The sequence below is a fragment of the Merops nubicus genome, unplaced genomic scaffold, assembly GCF_000691845.1.
Source record: "Merops nubicus isolate BGI_N331 unplaced genomic scaffold, ASM69184v1 scaffold22631, whole genome shotgun sequence".
In the NCBI taxonomy this organism is placed as follows: Eukaryota; Metazoa; Chordata; class Aves; order Coraciiformes; family Meropidae; genus Merops; species Merops nubicus.
Window position 1 is genome coordinate 4,699 of NW_008587926.1, and position 21,195 is coordinate 25,893.

The 21,195-nt window shown below is 42.9% G+C and overlaps 1 protein-coding gene across 1 annotated transcript in view; it reads right to left on the minus strand.

Annotated features, from left to right (window-relative positions):
* LOC103781398 (homeobox protein Meis1-like) overlaps positions 1 to 21,195 on the minus strand; it is a 55,027-nt gene that overhangs the window by 3,627 nt on the left and 30,205 nt on the right. The window contains exons 5-8 of the mRNA XM_008949113.1: positions 19,155 to 19,231; positions 1,880 to 1,938; positions 531 to 620; positions 153 to 248 (exon numbers count right to left, since the gene is read on the minus strand). Of these exons, the coding sequence (XP_008947361.1) occupies positions 190 to 248; positions 531 to 620; positions 1,880 to 1,938; positions 19,155 to 19,231 (285 nt within the window). The 3' untranslated portion in view covers positions 153 to 189. The remainder of the gene's footprint in view (positions 1 to 152; positions 249 to 530; positions 621 to 1,879; positions 1,939 to 19,154; positions 19,232 to 21,195) is intronic.

A 21,195-nucleotide genomic window follows, 5' to 3' on the forward strand; every position in this document is an offset into this window, starting at 1 on the left:
AGGGAGAGAAACCTGAAGGAGCCCAGGCGTAGGATGGATGGATGGAAAGGAAGGAACAAGCATGAGGCTATGGGCAGGGAGAACATAAGGGAAATGCAAGGAGACAAATATCCCTCGGACAAAGTGAGAACAAAGACCCCGTTTGTACTTACTTCCCCCTGGCTTTGCCATTGGTTACCTAGGTGAAGGTTACATGTAGTGCCACTGCCCCTCCATGCCCATATTCATGCCCATTCCACTCATAGGTCCTAGAGGGAGATAAAAATCCAAGAAGATGCCAGAGAATGAGCAAAGTCAACAGATAGTGCCAAAAGCCCCTTTCCAAAACGCAGCACGGCAGAGGGTCCAGGACCGCTCGAGGGAGAAGATGCCTGGTTTCCCTCAGCGGTGTTGAAGGCAGGCAGAAGACAGGCGAGGCAAGGCAGGCAGCTGAGACGACGGCGGAGGTACGGAGGTGTGGAGGTGCGGGTCCCTGCGGTGGCGCGACCGAGGTCACCCATCGGGGGGGTGGCGCTCCCCTGGGGTCTTACCTGGTGCTCGGATGCCCATGTGCTGCTGGCCGTCCATCACGAAACCTCCCATCGGCTGCCCATCGGGGTTATAGGGCGTTCCTTGACTTACTGGAAAAGCGCAGAACATTGCTCTTTAGCAACAGCCAAAAGGGTCCCCTCTTCTCACAGCGTCAAGACACAACCCCCCGCCCCGGGCCGTGTGAGACGGCTATCGGTGCCGGCTCCCAAAAGAGGGAGAAACCTCTACTGTTCCAATTTAGCACTCGGGCTAACAAGCTCGCTTAGTTTTGGCTTAATTTCCTACTGCGAGTTTGGAAATAAAGTTAGAGGTCCGAAATCTCGAGACACTTGGAGCCCCGGCTCCAGCTGCTGCTGCTGCTGACGTCAATGCAAAGACCTGTATAGGAGCTGGATTTTATGGCTGGAATAGTCACACTGAAATTGCAGTGTGTTAAATTACGCCTGTGTGCCTTTCTGAGAGCACGACTTGAACACATCCGTGCCAGATATTTACCTCTAATGACAAAATAATCGAATGTACTCGAGGAGGAAGCGTGGCCCAAAGGCATTTTGGACAACGACAGATTTGGACAGTTTGGCAGCGAGATTCAGAAGACAAACCCAACTGGGAGTAATGAGCTATTCCTTGATGGTACATACCCACACAGACCTGCGAGCCAAGACCCCAGACAGAACCAGCTTATGAAAACTCAAGACTTTATTTTTTTTAGATCAATCTCCTGAATTAAACCCCAAACGCTTGGCGATCCCCAAAGACAGCTACTAAAAAGAAGAGACAAGGGACAAAAGGACCCTATACGAGTACCACTACCTGAACTCAAGGTTTTAACTGTACATTAAAAGCTGGCTTCAGAAGTAAGCTGCCTTGGGTTATTAAAGCACATAAAGCTCTACCTCATTGAATGTCTTTGAACTTTACTGAGTCCCACAAGCGATTCTGACCCCTTTGCCCTTTTGACAGGTAATAAAGTTTACAGCAATTCCACACCAAGCCATGCACCAGGGAGTGGTCACAGGAGCAGAAAAAGCTGGGAAGGAAAACTCAAAACAAGGGCTAAAAAATATAAAAATAACTTTAATTCCAACCATGTACGTAAAGTCCGGTCACGGAGCAGATAATTTTTGTTTCTTTTTTTTTTTTTTTTAATTTTCAGTTTCTTTTTTCCGCCCAAAATGTTTTAATCACATTAAAATGATTAGGGTTGTAATGAAAGAAAGCTGGTTGTATTTTAATTGTCAATCACTCCCATTTCTCATTTATTTACCAGGTAATGGACCTCCCGGTGAATGGCTTGAGGATGGTTTTTGCCTGCGTGACTTGAATACAGTTACTACTGGGGACTTGCCTGCTCGATTGGACTGGTCTATCATGGGCTGAACTATTCTTCTTCTAGCATTAATAAACCTGCAAGAAAAAAGAGGAAAGCAAACAGTTATTGAAGGGGGTGACTTCCACTCATCCTCAAGACCTCTCACCCCACCGCGGCGCTCTCCATCGGGCTGCACCATGATGCAAATACTGCAAAACCTCTAACCCCGATGACCTTTGAGAGCACGAGCTTGGGGTTTCCGAGCTGATTTATGTTTGCCTGCTTTTTACCACAGTCGGACACTTCCATTTCATCTTTTCATGGGGGAATTAGCCGAGTTTTCAGGAAACAATACCAACAACGCTATTCTCAATTCAGAATGGGGCACAGAAAAAAAAAAAAACACAAACGGGTGAAGCCAGAGAGAAGCTCATGAGGGCATCTGCTACCTCCCCCTCATTAGTGCCATTTCTGCCTTATGTCCTCCGACTTCTTCTTTCCAATTTTTTTTTTTTTTTTTTATCAAAACCTGCCCCTACCTCTTGAAAACCTAATTCCCTTTTAATGCCCACTATTAAGATAATGAACTGTGATGGCAGAACCCCATCAAATGAGGGAACGTCTGGAGTTTTATCACCGCTAAGTCACACTGCTGGGGACTTCAGAGCCATGCATTCCTCCTAGCCATTTCTTGGTGGGCTTTTCTCCCCCCTCTCTCTTTATGCAAAGTCTGAGGGGTCAAGGCGAGGTCATAGCTTTACAGTAATTGAATTTATAATCCTGTTTTCTCCAGCTAGGCCTGACCATTTACAGCAAACATCTTGTTAAACTGTAATTACTGGACTACTGAAAATTCCCCCTGAACAATGAAAAGCAGATCTTTGGAAATAAAAAAAAAGGTACAGTCATTTTTAAAAATAGCCATCTGCAAATGTACTCCTTGCATTTTTGTAGCACTTCACCCCAGTTAGTCTTGCAATGCTTATTTGGGAAAGGAATATTCAAAAGAATGCAGAGCAAAACAGAAGGAGGGGGATCACAAGTGCCCCAGTCTCCTCTGCGGGCAGTCCTCATGGCGCTGAAATCAGAAGGCTCAAAACCATGCCTGGGAACCTGCCTGGTGAGCGTTAGAGGAACTTCTTTTGCGGTTTTGCTCATCAGAAAGTTTAGTTAAAAACCATTTGGAAAACATCTCCATTGAGATTTGATCAGAACAAAACCTCATAACCAGGCTTTACATTCTTTACAAGAGACAAAAAGAATAATAAACCTGTGTATGCAACACTATTTATGAGTAAAGGAAGCAGCATGAGCATGGGTAAAACTATACTACACTTGCAAAGTGCAATGGGAAAGTCCACAAAGGGTGACTTGATACTTGTTTTTGTTGCCTTTGCTTGGAGTGGCTTAGCAGGAGTTCTCCTGCCACAGAGATAAAGCCACCAGGACCTTCCCGCGGGAACCCGCTCTGCCCACCCATTCCCTTGCACCAGCAGGGAGAAGAATCACAAACAATCACCCCATGCAGGGTTTTTTTCCCCCTCATCAAAGACCAGCACAGGAATTTCAGTCTCCTCTTATCTCCCATTCCCGACTCACTCCCACTACCCAAACTCCCGCAAAAATTCATCAACGTGTTGAGTCCTAATCAAACCTGTCTTGAGCAAATAGGCTTAAAGGCACCAATCCTGGGTGCTGATCTGGAAACTCCTGTACCTGAACTAGGTCGTGTTTTGTCAGCAACAGTGTTGGATGAATTTTTCTACATATTTCCAATTAAAAAAAAAAAAGAATCTCAACTCCAGTAAACAGTGTTGCAAATCAGTTTATCCTTATCTTGTACAAACCATGAAAATTAGAATCATGTGAGCAGAAGGTTAGACTAATTCTCCTTTCTCATTATAAGCACAGGTGTAGCACAAACACCATGCGAAATAAGCAATTAAAAAAAAATCTGCCTTTTTTTCCCCATTAGCTGCCTTAGCTCCATGACCAATTAGAAAATTGTTTAATATCTGTAATCTGCATTTGCAGAAAGCAGTTTTCACAGTAACTCTCCAAAGTAAAACACCACCACAAAATCCCAGTGCCCCAGACATTTCTCTCTGCAAGGCTCTTGCTCTGGTTACTCCATCCTTCTCCTGCCTAACTGCCAGGACCTGTTACTGCAGCAGGAGGGGAGGGCTTTTGGTCGCCCTGAAACTGGCTATCACAGAAACTTTCATTTGCCAAAAGCTTTTACCCCAAAGAAACCATGAGCAGCATTACGCACACACACTCCAACTTCACAGCCTTTTCTCTTCTCCTCCAAACCACAACTACTTTTAATAAGAAGAGGGGCTTAATAATAAACCATATAGATAGAGTGATAAACTATATAGCTAGAAGTTATCAAAAATCATTCACAAGACGTGCCTACATCAAAACATATTCTCACCTGTTCGCCCCACGGTATCGCTCGGGATACCTGCTTTAAGAACATTTTACACACAGGTACTTAACAGTTCTCTTCTTCCTACACATTCGTGTGTTTTCTGTAAGTAGCAATTCTGCCAAACAGCCCAGTGTTTGGATGTCTTCGGGGGGAATTCAGACGCAAGAACATTTTCCTTCTGGGCAAAGTAATAAAATGACATTCTCGCTCCTCCCACTAGAAGTCAAACGGAGGTCAGCTCCCCATCCTTGTATCTGTTTAAATAAACTGGTCCAGCTGTTTGTTTCCAGGATGCCCTTTAACCTTCTGTCCCATCCTCCCTGCCTTTGTAACAGAACGCTTTACTTTGCATTATAGTAGACTCCAAACCACTATGCATTAAAAAAAAAAAAGAAGAAAGTATTCACTTTCAAGTTTCTTCCTGCATCCCAAACCCGGAATTCATAAGAATCCATCAGATTAAAACTATTAATGTGGCTTGCCTTGAGAGAGCACAATGCAGTTCTGTTACATTTATAAACCACATTTGAGAATTCTTTGCAAGCAAAATTACAAATTAGCTGTTGCTGCAGAAATATAAAGGCATGGGGATAACTTCTTCATACTGTTTTCTTCTTTGATAGAAAGGCCAAGATCTTTCAATCACTCTTGGAATTTCCAAAGCACCAGGCTGATGTAACACCAGCAAAAATGATGGAAGAGAAAAGCTAACAGGAAAAAATCTCACTGGCCCTTTTCCCCTATGCTCGCAATCATCTATCTCAAGAGAAAGAAATCCTAAATCACCCCAATTCTTAAAAGTTCAGAGGAATCAGAACTTAAAAAAGATATCTGCATATTAAGTGCTATTCAAATGTAGTACTGTCAAAATACAACTCAGCATAAAACTTCACAATTAAGACAGACTCATAACCTCACTCATGTGAGTAAAGACTGGCACAGGCTCAAAGGCTTGCATAAAGTATTTTCCCCCATACCAGTGCTCTGTACATTGGTACTTTTTCTCTGATGTGGAAGGGATTTTTTATTATTTTTTTTTTCCCCAGAGAGGAGAATCAATAGCAGCACAAACAACACAAGATCCCTCAGTGTACAAGTTGAAGCCCAAGCAAGGAGAGGTGAGAACTCTGCAAAACAATACTTTGGGTTGCTTTTTTTCCCTTTTAACTCTTGTTTCGTTTCATTTTGTTTTGTTTTCAAGGGAAGGATCTGGCATGGTGGAAACGTTTGAACAGTTGGGCAAACACAGAAGTTTGAAGTATTTATTATTTTTTTTCAAGTTAACGTCTCCTTGCCCTCTTAGATACAGGAGCCTACGCTTTCTGCCGTGTCCCAAAAAGCAAGAAAAACCCGTCTATTCCACCTGCATAACCCTAAAGCGGAGGAGGAAACCCTCTTCTCTCCAATTTGCATTTTACTAGGATGTTTTCTCTTAGGCTTCTCGCCCAGGGTCTGTCTCCAGAGGTCACTGGCAGTCCCCCGGTTGGTGCATGGCCGGTCTCACGGGTGAGATCCAGCCCTGGCCCCAGGGATGCAGCAATCTGCCTCTGCACTCTGACCTTCAGCTTGGCCGCCCTCGCTGCCATGCACAGGTTTTGTTTCTTCTCAGCGAGAGGCGGCATGGCTGGTGATGACAAAAGACTTATTTTAGTTGGAAATTGGCTACAATAATAGCAGCCAGAGAGCAAGGATTTTCGGAGGGTCACCAAACCCTCCGAAAGGCACAGCTCAGTCAGGCTCAGGTTACAGCCCAAGTGACATTTTCAGCACAGATCTGGTCTTTCTCCCTTCCCCTTGTGTTTCACTTCTGTGGAGTGAATAAAGCAAGACCTTCCTCCGCTGTCACAAATTTCCGAAGTCACCTTTGCTCAAGAATCAACCGAGCAATTGTGGGGACTTCCAATTTGCACTCTTTGAAGGAAATTTTCCAGGGCCAGCTGTCTGAAAGGAGATGCAGAGACTTTGCAGTATATTGAATTTTTCTCTCCTGCTAGTCCTCACAAATGAGAAGAGCTTCACACTGTTAGTAACTTTTGATACTTGCAGTCGCAGGCTTCTCCCTCTCATTACTGTCCCGAAGTGCTGCATGCCAAAAGTTTGTGTATCACTAGCAGTGCCAAGAATTCCCCACAACCTCTCTGCTTCATTTTCTCCTTGAGCTCCTTCTAGCAAACCAGGCGTAAGGATGAATAGAAAGCCCACAGTATCTACAAGCCTCAGTGCTAAGGACTCTCCTGCTCTGAAAAAAATAGTATCCCTCTTTGACAACAAACAAATCATCATTTTTATAACAGATGCCAAAGTAACCAGAGCCCTTCAAACTGGCAAATAATTCACTTGTAAAACCAGTCATACTCTCTTCTGCATACTGGGATTCCTTCACTTACACAGCAGCAAAACAACCTCTTCTATTCAGCACTTAATTCCTCAACGCTTAACAGGTTTATCTCTAATAAAAACAATTTAAATGGAAAGTGTGCTATAAACCGGGATTATTACACTTCAGTAACTGCTTTATTCCTTATTTTAACATATTTTCATTTTTTTCCTGTGTGTTTGTTTTCCAGAGCTTTTCAAAGGAGTCACTTAAAGAAAAGAACACCCTGTAGAAATTATTTCACCAAATACATTGAAATGTTTTAAAAATAGCCTTAAAAATAGCAAGCTCCTTCTGTAATTATGAACAGAAAAAAAAAATAACTGCAGACTTTTGAATGGTAATCACATCTTCCCATCCCTAAAATGAGAAATAAATGTTAAAAGAGTGCTTACTGGCGTTATTAGAAAGTTCTGATCTTGAAGTCAGTTAGTGAGCTTAATGACCCGTAACTACCAGTCATTAGCAATCCATGCTCTCTGTACTCCCTTTATTTGTAAAGAAAGAGAAAAAAAAATCCGAGACGCTCAAGAAACTTTGTTCAATTTAAAGTCAAACCTTATGAAGTCATGTTTGGCAACTTTTCTGGGTTTCTCCTCCTCACCGAAGACAGTTCAGGACTGCAATACATCATTTACAACACTAAATGGAGGTAGGGAGGGAAAAGAGTACACGGGCTGCTAACCGCCCACTCCAGACACGTAATATTGGAATACACTCCAAACCCAGTGAGTACATCCATCAGGAGGATCAGGAAGGTCTCCTGAAAGCTCTCCTCTCCCTCCCTCCTCTACTGGCAGCACCAGCGACTGTATATAGGGCTGGGGGTGCTGCAAGACAATACTGAAGAGTGAACAAATAAAATACTATGCAAAAACTAGTGATGAAAAACCACTAATTAGCTGACAAATTTGATGTAAAGCACTAATGAAAGCCATGTGTGGTTCTGCAATTTAGTTTTAAAAATAGCTTCTGACTTCAAGCATTACTATGTGACCCCACCAATGGATTCATGTTGTGCATTCAGGAAAGTTGCTTTAAAGCACGAGAGTGCTATTGAATCTCTCGCAAGCCAATCCTGCTAATGTAGCGAGCATATTGAGTGCAAAAATAGAAAGCAGAGAAATGGGATCAGGTATGTGCTCCTTGTAAGAGAGCTGGCTATGCCCTACATTCAACCACCCCAACATGCACTAGCTCTGCCTCTGGCCACCTCCTGTACCTGCCCTTCTCCCAAGCTCTTAAGCCCCGTTTCCCCTCCTGCTCCATACCATGTTTGCTTCTCAAATCACCATAGGACGCATCCTGCCTCCAAGTAAACAGACCAGATTTGGGTGAACACCCTGCCACCAGCCCCATGGGACACCATGCAGCTGTGGTGACCACCTTAGGGTGGCAGTGAGCCTGGTGGTGGCTTATACTCTTGGTGCAGACAGAACGGCTGATGACGGCTTTCCATCAAGGTAGCACCCACAAGCTCCTGGCCCTGCTCCTCTTTTCGCCCAAACATTCCTCTAGTCCCATCTCCACACAGCTCACAGATGTTGGCTGCTTGATGGGTCTTTCTAGAAGAAAGCTGGTCAGGAAACGCTTTTCCCATCTTGCAAAATTTTCCCTGTTCCCCAGCAGGATGGAGCTAAAGCCTATTTGTATTTCTTTGGTTAGTTCTGAATGAAAAAACAAGGGAGGGACTCGATAGGGAGGAGTGAAGGGCCAATGTGCCCAGGGAAGGCCTCCCTGGAGATGCACCTCCCCACTCTGCCCATTTCCAGTGCCCTCCCACATCACGGATGAGCTGCTGTTGGCCTTTCTGGTACATTCCCCTCCTCCTCCTCCTCCTCTCCCATCCACAAATTCCGCCCAGTCCTCCAAAAAGCTCAGACGACACGGGAAGTTTCTGGTGAAAACCCAGGCCCAGCACCCAGCCGCCTGCCCAGCGATGCCGGGGAGGCCGGAGCAGAGGCCGTGCTGCAGGTCTCGGCTGCGCCGGCCAGGGCTCGCAGCAACCTCATTCCCTGACACCGCAATCCCCTCGGGGCACAAAGCAGATGTAAACTCGCCCTCGGCAGCCAGATGATGTAAGGGGAAATCTTTACATGGCAAAGCGCCAGTGGAGCTGACCTCTCGTCTCTTCCCTGCTCCCAAATCCCAGCGCAGCTGTACTCTGCTGATCTCCGTGTGCCACAATTAGCCTTTAAGGAATATGGCAAGGATTCATCTAGTAGAGCAGCACTAAGGCTGCTCTAACTCCTGCCCAGGACAGCACTGGACCCCATACAGCACTATGGCTGGGTACACAACACAATACCAGTTAAAAACTTGTCTCCCACAGAAATGCTCTCCCAGTCCAAGGACTGATGCTGTGTGGTTGCTTCTCTGCTGCACAGTTATTGAGCTACTTAGCCCAGTGCCATAAAGTGCACTGTCTTTTGCCATGTACATCTCCCAACTCACTCTGAGGCAGGTCTGAACCACAACTTTCCATTTGAACCTTCAGGAGAGGATGTCTGGACTCCGTAACTCACATCCCGATCTGGTGCATATCATCAATACTGTGCACAGAAATGGTCTAAACACAGGGGTTCCTCCTTTGAAGTCCAAGGCTTTTTCCATACATCAAGTTGGGAGTGTGGTCCAGACAGTTTTTTCTCCATTCACTCCTACCTAACACACACAGCATGGGAGCTGGAAGCCATGCCAATCCTCTAGCCCACGAGGAAGCAGAGGGGCTGCTCCCACATCTGGCTGCTAGTGTAAGCACACTCCCACTCAGTGAAGAGTATAAGAAAAGATCTGTCTGCACACCTAGACGAATCTTCTCACCCTCCTCCTGTCTCCATAAGGCCACTTAAGGAACACAAAGGATCTCCACACCCTGCCACACCACACCAGCTCCTCCAGCCTACGAGACAAGGAGAAGTGAACCCCGGGTGGCCAAAACTTTGGGGAGGTCTTTGGAGAGAACACCCCTTGAGCCCCTGAAGAGAAGACATAACGAACCCCTGTGTGGAACCTGTGATTCATATGAAATAGGCATTGACATGGCTCTGATCTACACCCAGAGACGCTGGCTCGGGGGAGATGAGGGAAGCTGTGATTCCTGTGGTTGGGTTCTACCCACCGCTACAGAGACAACAAACACAAGCACACTGCTGTATTTCATGTGATGTGGGCACCTGTAAAACTGGTTTGATTTTTTTTCCCCCTTATTTTTTTTTTTCCCCAGAAACCACAAAGCAACAACTCTGAGTCACAGCCAACCTGAAAAACAAACCCACACTTCTGCATGAACTCCCCCCAAGACATCCTACTTCAAAACATTGTTTCCTAACCACTACTAATAACCTACTTTGTAATCTACTTTATCTAAACATAATTTCCCATTAAGTGAAGTAATTAATTTTGCTTATAATCCTACTCCTGACGGCATTTTATTCAGGGCAGGAGAAAAGACATCCTCAGAAAACAACGCAAACAAAACACACACAAGGAGGTCAGAGGAATGTCAAAGATAAAAAGAATCTGTGAGACCATGGGACACAGAAAGCTTAGGGATCAGCCCCCCAGATGGTACAAACACCTCAATAAACCAGATGAGAAGTTGGACATCCCTGGGATAGATCTACATTGAAAAGGAGCTGCTGCCATTGTGCTTTATCATTAGCCAAAAAAGCCACTAGGACTACAATGCCTGGGCAGGGAAAAAAAAAACACAGACAAAACCCGGTGAAACTGTTACATGACCTAGATTTTGTTGAAGAACTGTGGAAGTAATATTTTTTTCAGCAGCGTCTGCTGCCATTTCTTGTCTTTTTTAAAAGGAAAATAAAAGGCAGGAGTCTCGTTAGCACTGGAGCTGGTAGAGCCAGCCATACATCATTTACACCAAAATCATTCCAGGGCAGGCAGGGCAAAACACACGCCCTCGAAAGCATGTCCTCTCCCTATGCCTCTGGCTGTGTTTCATTTTTGAGAAGAGAAAATTGGTTTAGCCAAGAAAGAGGCAATGTTTGCCCCATTTTTAATATTTCAGGCTGGCTTTTTAGCCATGCGGTTTGTTTTATGCAGGTGCAGCCTGGAGCAAGCGCCTGATGTAAGTGCGAGAGGGGGTCTCTGAGGGCACCTTCTCCCCGTGCTGCTCTTTCAGTTTGCAACGGTTAATCGCTCTACACCAAGCACAGCAACTGTTGACACAAAATAGGTGGAGATCAGGTCTGTGCAAGCACAAAATACCAGAAAGGCAAACTATATGTAAACACACTTCAGATAGCTATGACAAGAATAGACCAAACCCTGACTTGCAAAGCAATGACAAACCATTACTCTCCCCTTCTCTCTTTTTTTCCCAATATATTGAGGGCATATAGTTTATATTTTATTAAATTTTTTTATATATATTGAAGGTGTTTTTCCCGACAGAAGCATCTCTTGCGGTAAAAGAAACCAAGCCCTGAGAACTGTATTTACAGAACAGTGCAGAGTCTTCTCCTTGCTTGCAATGCAGCATTTCCACAACACAACAGTGTCCTGGATGTTTTTACTTTTTTAAGCCAAACTCTTGTTTTGAGACAGTGCACACCTGAATCTCAGCCTTTTCAAATAGAAAGCAGCAAACAAAGCCTTCTGACCCCCACCTTGACCCTGCAGAGCAAAGCTAGGGCAGGAGCAGAGAAAAGAGCAAGTGGTGAATGTTTGTTCAGTGCTGTTTCATCTTATTTCCCTGACACCTGACAGTACATTCATTACAGAATATTAATGCACCACCTAGAAAAAAAGTTTGTTAGGTACAAAACCACCCCAGGAGAGGATGGAAGGCCTAATAGAAAACAGGAGTTTTTTTGGCTGCGCATTAACATCACAAGGGCTGAGAGCCTTTTATTAGTGAAAACTATTGGCAGGTAAGCCCCGTTGGCACTGTGTGATATTCTGTGGTGGGAAACAACCTTTCTCCCTCTCAAAAAAGCACCTGTGTGAATGATACAACACCAGTTTTTTTTATTTGCTCAGTGCCACTAATTAGTCTGTCAGTTAGTGAAAAACAATTCCACGTTTGCTCTTGAAGTAAGTCATACTTTCTCTGCCATTTTCCGCAGCCTGAATTCTGTGACTGTCAGAGCAATGGTTAGGGGGAACTTCCTCCCACTGGTGCTCCTGGACAGGGTGACCCTTGTTTTGTGACAGTTTAAAGTGTGTGGAGATTGCCAAAGTTGCACTGAGAAAGAAACTCAGAGTCTATCAGCTCTCCAGGGTGGAAGCCCTCCTTCTCCTCTGCCTGAAGTCCCAGAGCCAACAGGGAGCATTTCCCAAAAAATGTCTTTATCCACCTCCTCTGAGCATCTGCCTCCTTTGGAGAAACACTCGTGCTTCATGCCAAAACTATCTCTACCCCTCAAAGCCACATGCCGAAACCAAACCCTTGATGTTTAAACCACCACGTTGTATTTTTAAACGGCTTTACTGACCTAAAAAAATACCAGCCTCAAATCCAGTGATACAGTGATACCTGATGGTTCTAAATTCACAACTCTTCCCCCTGTAAGCTATTTGCTCAGCTTTTCTAATAATACCTTGGCTGCCTGGCAGCTCTCCAGGGCTGTCTAAGGCAATATGCAAGCTAAACATTTTTTTGTCTGATTTCAATATTTTCTTATGAGTAACTACACAGGATTTTACCTGGTGAGTATTCGTGATTGCTGTAATTCAAGAACAGAGAAATAGACTACAGATGTAATACTATTATTACAATTGGCATTCGAGGTGAAAGGCATAACAATTAACTAAGACTTAGTGAAAACACAACTGTAAAAATCTGCTCGAAAAGCCCAGCACATGGTACATTTAGAACAGCTAATTTACCACACATATTCTGAACTGCTCAAACAGTGTAACAATTCACCTAGCAAGAACCTTTCTTTCATAGTTTTCTTGGGGTTTTTTTTTTTGCATTTTCACATTCCAAACAACTACTGTCTTATTTTACTCTGGAACAGCAAACAAGAAGTATCCATTAAACCTGAAACAGATATTCTCATTTCTATTTCTTCCTGCTTTCTCTTGTACTTCCTTAACAAAACAGTGTTTAAGCAACTTCTGCCTACATATTCTTGAATCAAATAGAGAAGAAAAGTAAATAGTTTCCAAAATCTGATGGTTAAGTTCGTATCACTGAAGTTGAGAGGATAATTTGTGAATGTTTTAACATTTACAAGTAAATAAGTACTTGTATTTACTGTATCTGATTACTGAGAAAAGTATTTGTTATGTTCTTACACAGATTCAAATTGCATCTTGACCTTTTCTCGTTTAATCTATTTACTGCAACAAAGGCAGTAATAGATACAACAGAAAATAAGCAGGTATTTTACTTGCCTAGGATTAAAATCCTTGCACACGATGTGCTCTGCGAAGTGGCAAACCAAAGATCTTGCCTATTTATTGTATAGCCTCTGATTTGGTAGGCAGTGGGGGTCAAAATCCACCCCTGTGTAGAGGACCAGCACCTGCTTGTGCTATGCTCCCTCCCTGCCAGCCTCCTCCCCCACTTACACCCTAAAAATAGTGCTTAAGTGGGACTAAAGTGGTGCACTTGTCATGTGCTGGCCTTTTGCTTGGGGTGAGTATCACCCTCAGTGAAGGAACAGAGCAAAGATGATGTCTACTCTGAATGTCCAGCACCACGAAGGAGCCTTTCCATCCTGGCTGACATGGAGCTCAGCTCACAGAAATCACTGGACAACATCATCACTTGGATTTGGGTGTGTTTGGGATGTGCTTCAGATGCTCTGAACTCCAGGCATGCTATGATAAAAAATAACACATTGGGAAAACAGAGGCCTGGGACTGTTTTCCAGAAGGTGTCAAGGCAGAGAGCCATACAGCCTCTCCTACTTCCCCTGCACCTCTGCAGAGGAACGGGCAGGGGCTTTCTGCATCTGCTCCATCTGCATCTGACCCCTTCTCCATCCCCCTACCCACCCCATCAGGATCCCCCCATCTGCCCTATCTGCATCCCTCCCCATCAGCATCCCTCCATCTGTATCTCCCATCTGCCCCACCAGCATCTTCTCCCATCTGCTCTGTCGGTAACCCAGTCATCTGCAAGCTGGGCTGGGCATGCCCAGCGAGCAGAAGGGAAGGACACCCCTCGCAGTGGCACTGTGGAGTTCTGGGGAACAATCCCTCCTGAGAAGTGCAAAATCCTCCTGTCCCCACCATGCCACCCTGCCCGACTGTGCCATTGGCAAAGCTCTTTGTTCCCTGCCCCACCTGAGCACCACAGCACAACTCTACCACTATGCTCACCCATAAGAAAAGAAGCAGAGGCAGGAGAAAATTTCCTACCAAAAGGGAGTTGTGATGGGGCTAAAACAACTAATCAAGTATTTCTGGGTGTCTGTGCCTTGAGCTGGTTGTGCTACATGAGTAATGTGCTCTGATCTTCCTATCACAAATCCACCTCACATTTTTCAAACTCATCTTGGAGACTTTTAAAATTTTCTTCCTTATAAAGTTTTAGCAAAAATAACTTCAGCCGTCTCCAAGAACAAAATGAAGAGATTTACATTATTTGATCATTTTTTCCAGTGTGCTTGGTTGGAGCTTGGGTTTGGTTTTTGGTTTTGGGGTGTTTTTTTTTGCAAGCCTAGGAAATACACAAAATTGACATTTAAAGAAGCCAAGGTCATAAAACAAGGAACTCAAGAGTTAGGAAAGTGCATTACGCAAGCTGCTTGCACCCTATTCTTTGATCCACTTTCTATGCAAACAATTCAGTTACCAGTTGACAGTACAATTTTTGATAGGGCCCAATGCCTCAACCACTCCAATGATGATTATGTTTGTTGTAAGATGAAACCAGGGCACTATAATGCAGAAAAAAATGACTTCTACAGGAAATAAACTCTGTCAAAGTTGAACAAATAAGGCAGCAAATGGCAAGAAAAGCAAAGCAGACCTGGCTGAAGCAGCTGAACGCTGCACTGGAGAATAGGACTCAGCTCTGCTGGTGCCTTGGACTGTGCAGGAGCTACCAAGCAAATCATCAAACGCAGACTCTTCACCAGCAGTCACCGATTTCTCCTCCGTATCTAGCACTGCAGTTTGGCAATATAAGACCCCAAGGTGCTCAAAACTTTGAGTTTCCACTGAAATGTGGAGTTTCAGTTGTTGTTGGGCCTTAAATGTGGGTAACTTGCTGTCATTTTGAGTCATCTCACAGTCACAGACCAACCCAAAAACATTGGCTGTGCTGGACCTGGACCCCCTGAGCCTCATTTGTTCACCTGTGCACCGGGACAAAACTAATCTCTCTCTTTGCAGGGGAACTGCAAAAATATCACACAGAACCACAGCCTCATATGCATAGATAGGCAAGTGGAGGTCAGGGGAGGACTTGCATATTACAGCAGTAAGTGCCATAGGAAAGCCCAGCAGTAATTATTAATTCCATCTTCAAGCATGGTTTGAATACAGCTCAACAAATGAAGCACTGAAGAATGAGGGTAAGATAAAATATTGACTAGCTGCTCCATCATTGTCTGGCCAGTGCCCTACATAGCACAAGGGTGTTTTGGAAAAAGCAAAATGGAAACACTTAATAAAAGGCTGGAGCTTTAAGGATTTGAATTTTCAAACTTAATCTTTCTAAGATCTTTTTAATGCAGTTTTATGTAACTCTGTTCAGAGACATAGTCAAACACAGACATGCACATACAGAGGTTATATAGGCATATTATTCTACAAATATTCAGACTTTTCTCTGTGTGCACCTACACTTTCCTAAAGCACAAGCAAGCATCTGACACCTAATGCAGCCCTTGATGAGAACTGCTCTCTCTCCCCTGTAGAGTACCACCAGTAATTATTTACCATTAGTTCTTATTGGGAAGAAATTCAGCTGGGAAGTAGTAAACAAGAAAACTGTATAGATTGTTCAATATAGCCTGGCTGGCTCACAACTGAAGTAAGAACTGATTGGATCACATCGCCTGGATGTTTCAATCACAGCTTTTATCACAGGGGAAAAGCCCCTTATTAACCTGTACCTGGTCAGGTCCCTTCCACGTCCATATATGCAACACTGTCAAGACCATACAAGTGCCCCTTCTAGTTCACGTTACCATGCCTCACACCCTAAACTGCTGTGGGGTTAAACGACTAACAAGACAGAGACCTAAAGGGTTCATTTAGACTCACAACATCTTGAACTCTGCTACCCTCCCTACTTGCCACAGATTTGGTTTCTTTTTGCAACCAGGTAAGGGCTTCCTCTTGCCACAAGAGAACCATCCAACTGGCAAAAAGATGGTCCTAAATGGCAACACTGGTCATTCACAAGCAAAATAGTTGTCTATGAAAAAAAAAAAAAAAAAAGTAAAAATCCTCTGCATAGATTATTTAAGTCCTTCAAAAAAATAAAACAACCAATGGGTCAAGTTGAAACTGCAGTATTTTAAAGATATGTGCCCTACTACTGCTAAATTTTCTGCCATGTCTCACACCATCACCCCACTCCTGTGACTCCTCCACCATCAATAGGAGTTGTGTGCATCAGCCTGGGGACCCCAAACAGCAGGCAGACCCTATGTGAAAAGCACCATTTTTTTCATTACGGCAGAGAACTGAAGTATGCAACGAGCACATACCGTAAAGGCATTCAAAATATGACAAAAAAAAATTGTTCAAATGCTTGCAATCTGCAGAAAACAAATGCTCTCTTCACTGACTGCTCTGTGGCAAACTTCTAATTCCATCCAGAAAATCCAGCATTCCCAGTCTGGGCTAACGACCATGCTACCAGACATGAGTTTATGTTTTTCATGCACATTTCATGTATTCCCACATGCTGTGTTGCTGCCAATAATTTATGACTGATCTGCACCCAGCCTGCCCTTCAGCATTTTATTTAATCTCTGCAAGAGTGATTTACAATGACTCATCATTAATACAAAAATGTACATGTGTGTTAACAAGTTTGGAAGAATCTAAGGAGGAAGGCAAAATTTTTTGCAAGTTGTGGCTGAATGACTTATGAGCCTGCTGAATAAAGGCAAAACTAACCAGAAACAATATGTTGGCTCTTCCCTGCAGCAAACAACTTAGGCAAGAAGAGTTTCTTCTCCTGCATACTGCCTTGGAATAAAATGAACTCAGAGAAAGGCTGGGGTAGGGCTGCCCCATACCTCCCAGGATTTGGGAGGGGATGAGGAGCTTGTTGGCCACCCCATGGCTGCAAGTTCTCTAAGGATGCACTTGTGTGTGCAGCCTGCATGCTCACCACAGCCTCACAGCCTCCTTGTTCCTTAGCAGTCATGTAGCAGGGGCTGAATTACCATATTTTGGCATCTCTGCCCACCACCTGTGACTTAAGAAAGCCCTAACTGTCTCTATAGTGTTAAGTCTTCGTGGGGCTGGGAAGGGGAATTGTCTCAATAATTTATACAATTGTAACACCACAGCAGAATTATCAAACTAGCTCAAGCAGAGGAAGCCTGCCCTACATGCACAAGACTTCAGTTATAATGTATTTTGACCTACTTTTCTTTTTTTTTTTTCTCCCTTGCACATAAGGAACTTATAAAAACACATCTGACACAAAGCCAAAGTAAAAACTCCTCAAATCCGAGGCGAGATGGGTACTGAAAAACACCCTGGAAAGTCACTTGGGAGAAATTCCACCAGCTTTAGTTCAAAGCATCCTGTGCTCATCATCTTGAAAAATTTCTTTGATGGCCCATCCTCAGCTGACATACTTGCCCACGCCAAATCCTACGCTCCCAGACCCCTGTGAAGCAGCACATGCTCGCTCCACCCCGTCATTAAATAAGACCCCTGACAACCATACACAGCTCCTCAGCTGGCCAAAGCACCTACAGTTAAACTGAAGGACAACCATATAAATTAGGATATCGCCTGGACGAAGGTTGGAGGATGTAAACCTGAACCAAACACCAGTTTTCCTGGCTGAGCCAAAATACTGCAGGTTAACATTTCCTTGTAACATGTATTTTACGTTTAGTGGCTTTTATTCCACCGTTTTAAAGTAAAGATCTTGGAAGCATACTTCACATACACTAAGTGTTTGGTATTTTCTTTTATTCAGTGTCTTAAAGGGCTTCAAAAAATTGATCTCCCAGGGCTGCTGTGGGGTCACAGAAATTGATAACCCTTACAAGCTATGCTTATGTGAGCCCGCCTGCGTCTCCCAGATAGTGCACTTTGTAAATTAATCCTCCAAAGGCAAATATATTGTAAGTAGCTTGTTATCTCTAAAGTACTAAATTGAAGAATACATGGGATTATATTGACAGAAATTACATTTTCTGTAATGGGGTTTAATATATCTGAAATCTCTCCCATAGGCTCCTACTCTCTCTAAGAGAGGAGGGTTTGTTAATGTAGGTGCAATGGACATCAAGACCAAATTTATTCACTAAAATGGATTAGGCCATGTAATCAGAGCTTCAGTAATATTAATCTCTGACACTTATTGAACGGAAAAAAAATACTTTTGTCTGCAAACTGACATTCCTCCCTCCCTTTTCCCCAGCAGGCTCGCTGTTTGCCTTGGCCATTTTCTGGGTATTACTTCAAAGAGGATAAGGTTTCCCATCATAAACACTAATCTAAAAATATTAGGACAATTAATTAGATACACTTAGTTTTACAAGGTATTAGATTGCAATACACTTCAAATATGACACTTGTTCTGGGATAGTGGGAGAAACCTGCATTTTGATGCAGTAACAAAAGGTAATAAATCAAACTTTTTTTAAGAGTTTGCTGTTGTGTTTTTCTACTTAAATCACAAGTAATTTTCACTGGTTGCCTTCACCACGTCCCAGACAGTTAGCAACTAAAAATCCACAGCAGACACAGCACAGATCCCCATGTCCTTCAAACAAATCACTCCTACAACAGATTAGGGGCTCCAGCCACCCTTAGCTGGAATAAATAAATAAAATTGCTCCATGCCATACTTCAGCAGCAAAGACACAGATCATTCTCAAAGTTTATTCCAGTTTTCAAAAACTGGACTTTTTAAACAAACCGATAGAGATAGAAGGATCTCAGTCAAACAGAAACCCCCACTAACAACATTTTAGAAAGCATGACAGCATCCCAAAATAACAATAAGAAACGGGGCCAGTTGCCCCTTTTTTTCACCCAACATCTCAACCTCTTCCAAGACCAAAGTTCTCAAAATGGATGTGACTTCCTATTAAGTCCTCACTCCAACCTCAGCCAGAAACGAGGATTGATACCCCAATGCAAACACACTGAAATCTGCCCAAGCAACAGGAAAATACAGTTTGTTTTCTGCAGCAGGAAACCTCCGAGTTCCCATAACTGAAACCACTCACCCGGCTATATCCATCCCTTTTGCATCAATACACTGCTGGCGGGGGGAGCAGACAAGGGCAAGGTGTGTCCTCAAAAATGCAAAGCATTAGCTGGAGGGAGCCAGCCACCGTAGAGAAACACTGAGGAAAATTACTTACCAATTGTTCACTTGAAGTATAGTGAGCCCTGTGTCTTGTGCCAACTGCTTTTTCTGTTCTTCTGAAGGGTAAGGGTGCTATAAGACACCAAAATAAATATATACATTTAAAACAATGCTCTTTTTGCCTATTTTTTATTTTAAATAAGAAAAAAACCAAACAACCCCCCAAAAAAAAAACAAAACAGAAGTGTGACATCTATTATTGAAAGGTGAAAATGCTGAGGTGTGTCACTCTTTTATAATTATTAATGGGCTACTACATCACTTAATTAATGGCAGTAAAAGACAAGCCAATTATAAAGATTAGTGAAGTGGAGAAATAGCTGCTTGGGATACTGGCAGTACCTTCATACTCTAGAAGGATATTTGTTGCATTAGTTGAAAGTTTTTGCACTTGTCTCAAATGACCGATTAGAGTCAAATCACATTTTTTTTTTCCCCCAGAACAATAAAGAATGTGATAAAGCACTTCTCTGTAAAACTAAAACACCCTGATGTTTTTTGAGATAGTGAAGACAAATCTTGCCAGTGCCCCACAATAATTTGCAAATAAGATCAGCATCCTGAACATAAACAAACGCCTGGGTTTTGAACACAGGCCAATGCAAGGTCAACGATCAGCACATTTTTGCCTGACATTAACATAGCTGTGCTGCACTAATCCTAAGAGACAGAAAATAAATACTGGTTTAATTGAAGATAATGTTAAAATTCAATCATAAGTTAAGTTACTTGTGAGAACTTGATTGCTTTCTCAGAAAAATTCGCTTCTGCATGAATACAGATTGCTTAATAAATCAACAGCAAAACCCACATCCATGCTTGAAGTTTAGAAATACAATTTCTCTCCTTTCCCTCCAGGTAAAAATGTCACTGTCCCAAAAGGAAATGGCCAAATATTGCAGAGTAACAATTCCCAGGAAAAACCCTGTTTTAAGGATCCAGCTTGGGTCCTAAGCTAGACACCCAAGTCTCAGTACACATTGGATTCAGACGTGGTCTGCTGCAAGGTATTTAATAACATTTCAATAAAGCACATTTGATTTAACTGGTTAGACCTATCCCAGCATCCCACTTAGCAGTCAGTTGTCACAAAGTATTTGCTGTTACACACACATCCCTTCCCACCCCACCCCCAAACATTCCCATATTCTTTGGATGTGTTCTTCGCCATAGTATTATAAGAGATGTAAACTGAAACCTTGTAAAGCATAAGAGTTTAAAACCTCGTAAAATTCCACAATCTTATTGGTATCATAACTATTTAGCAGATTTTATATATTCTTGTAAACAGCATAATCTGACATCTAATGGCTATGTTACATGCCTGCATCACCTTACTTTATCAAATAGGATTTTTTTTTTTTTCTAACTCCAGCAACTTCCCTTTGCCCAAGGTGTCCATTTCAAAGCCCATCACAGTGGCCATCACATCCAAAAGACACATTTTTTTCCACTCAAAAATGGTGGGGAATTTCCCATTCTTTAAAAAATACTGTTTTCTTGCCAGTAAGCCCCCAGATAAACTGCACATCTGTAAACTAACCGCTCTATTTTCTGCACATACATGAAACAGCTCCAGAATTGCAAAGTGCAAGACACAGGGAAGGGGATTTTACTTGTTTTTGTTTTTGTTTTTTTTTTTTTTTCTTTTTTTAATGTGTAATTTGCATTTCACACATGCAAAAATATAGCAGGAATTTTATTATCTGCCTTATATACACATTCATCCACAACAAAGTCGTACTTGACTTACGTACATTTCTCTGAACATAACATTTTCCTTGTCTTCAGAAAAAAAACCCAACCCTACAGAGATGATTTGTAACATTTTCATCTTTATAGCTTACTTCCTATTTCATTACTTTGCTATCAAGCGAGGACAAAATTATTCTTTTTTTTTCTTATTTCGCTTTGCCACCTTACATGTGATCTAATTTTAAGTAATTGAACAAACTGTGTCTAATTTCATGCAGCAAGCAATAATTACTAGACAGCCTCTAGCTATTGGAATTGAGAACTCTGTCTCCATTAAGCAA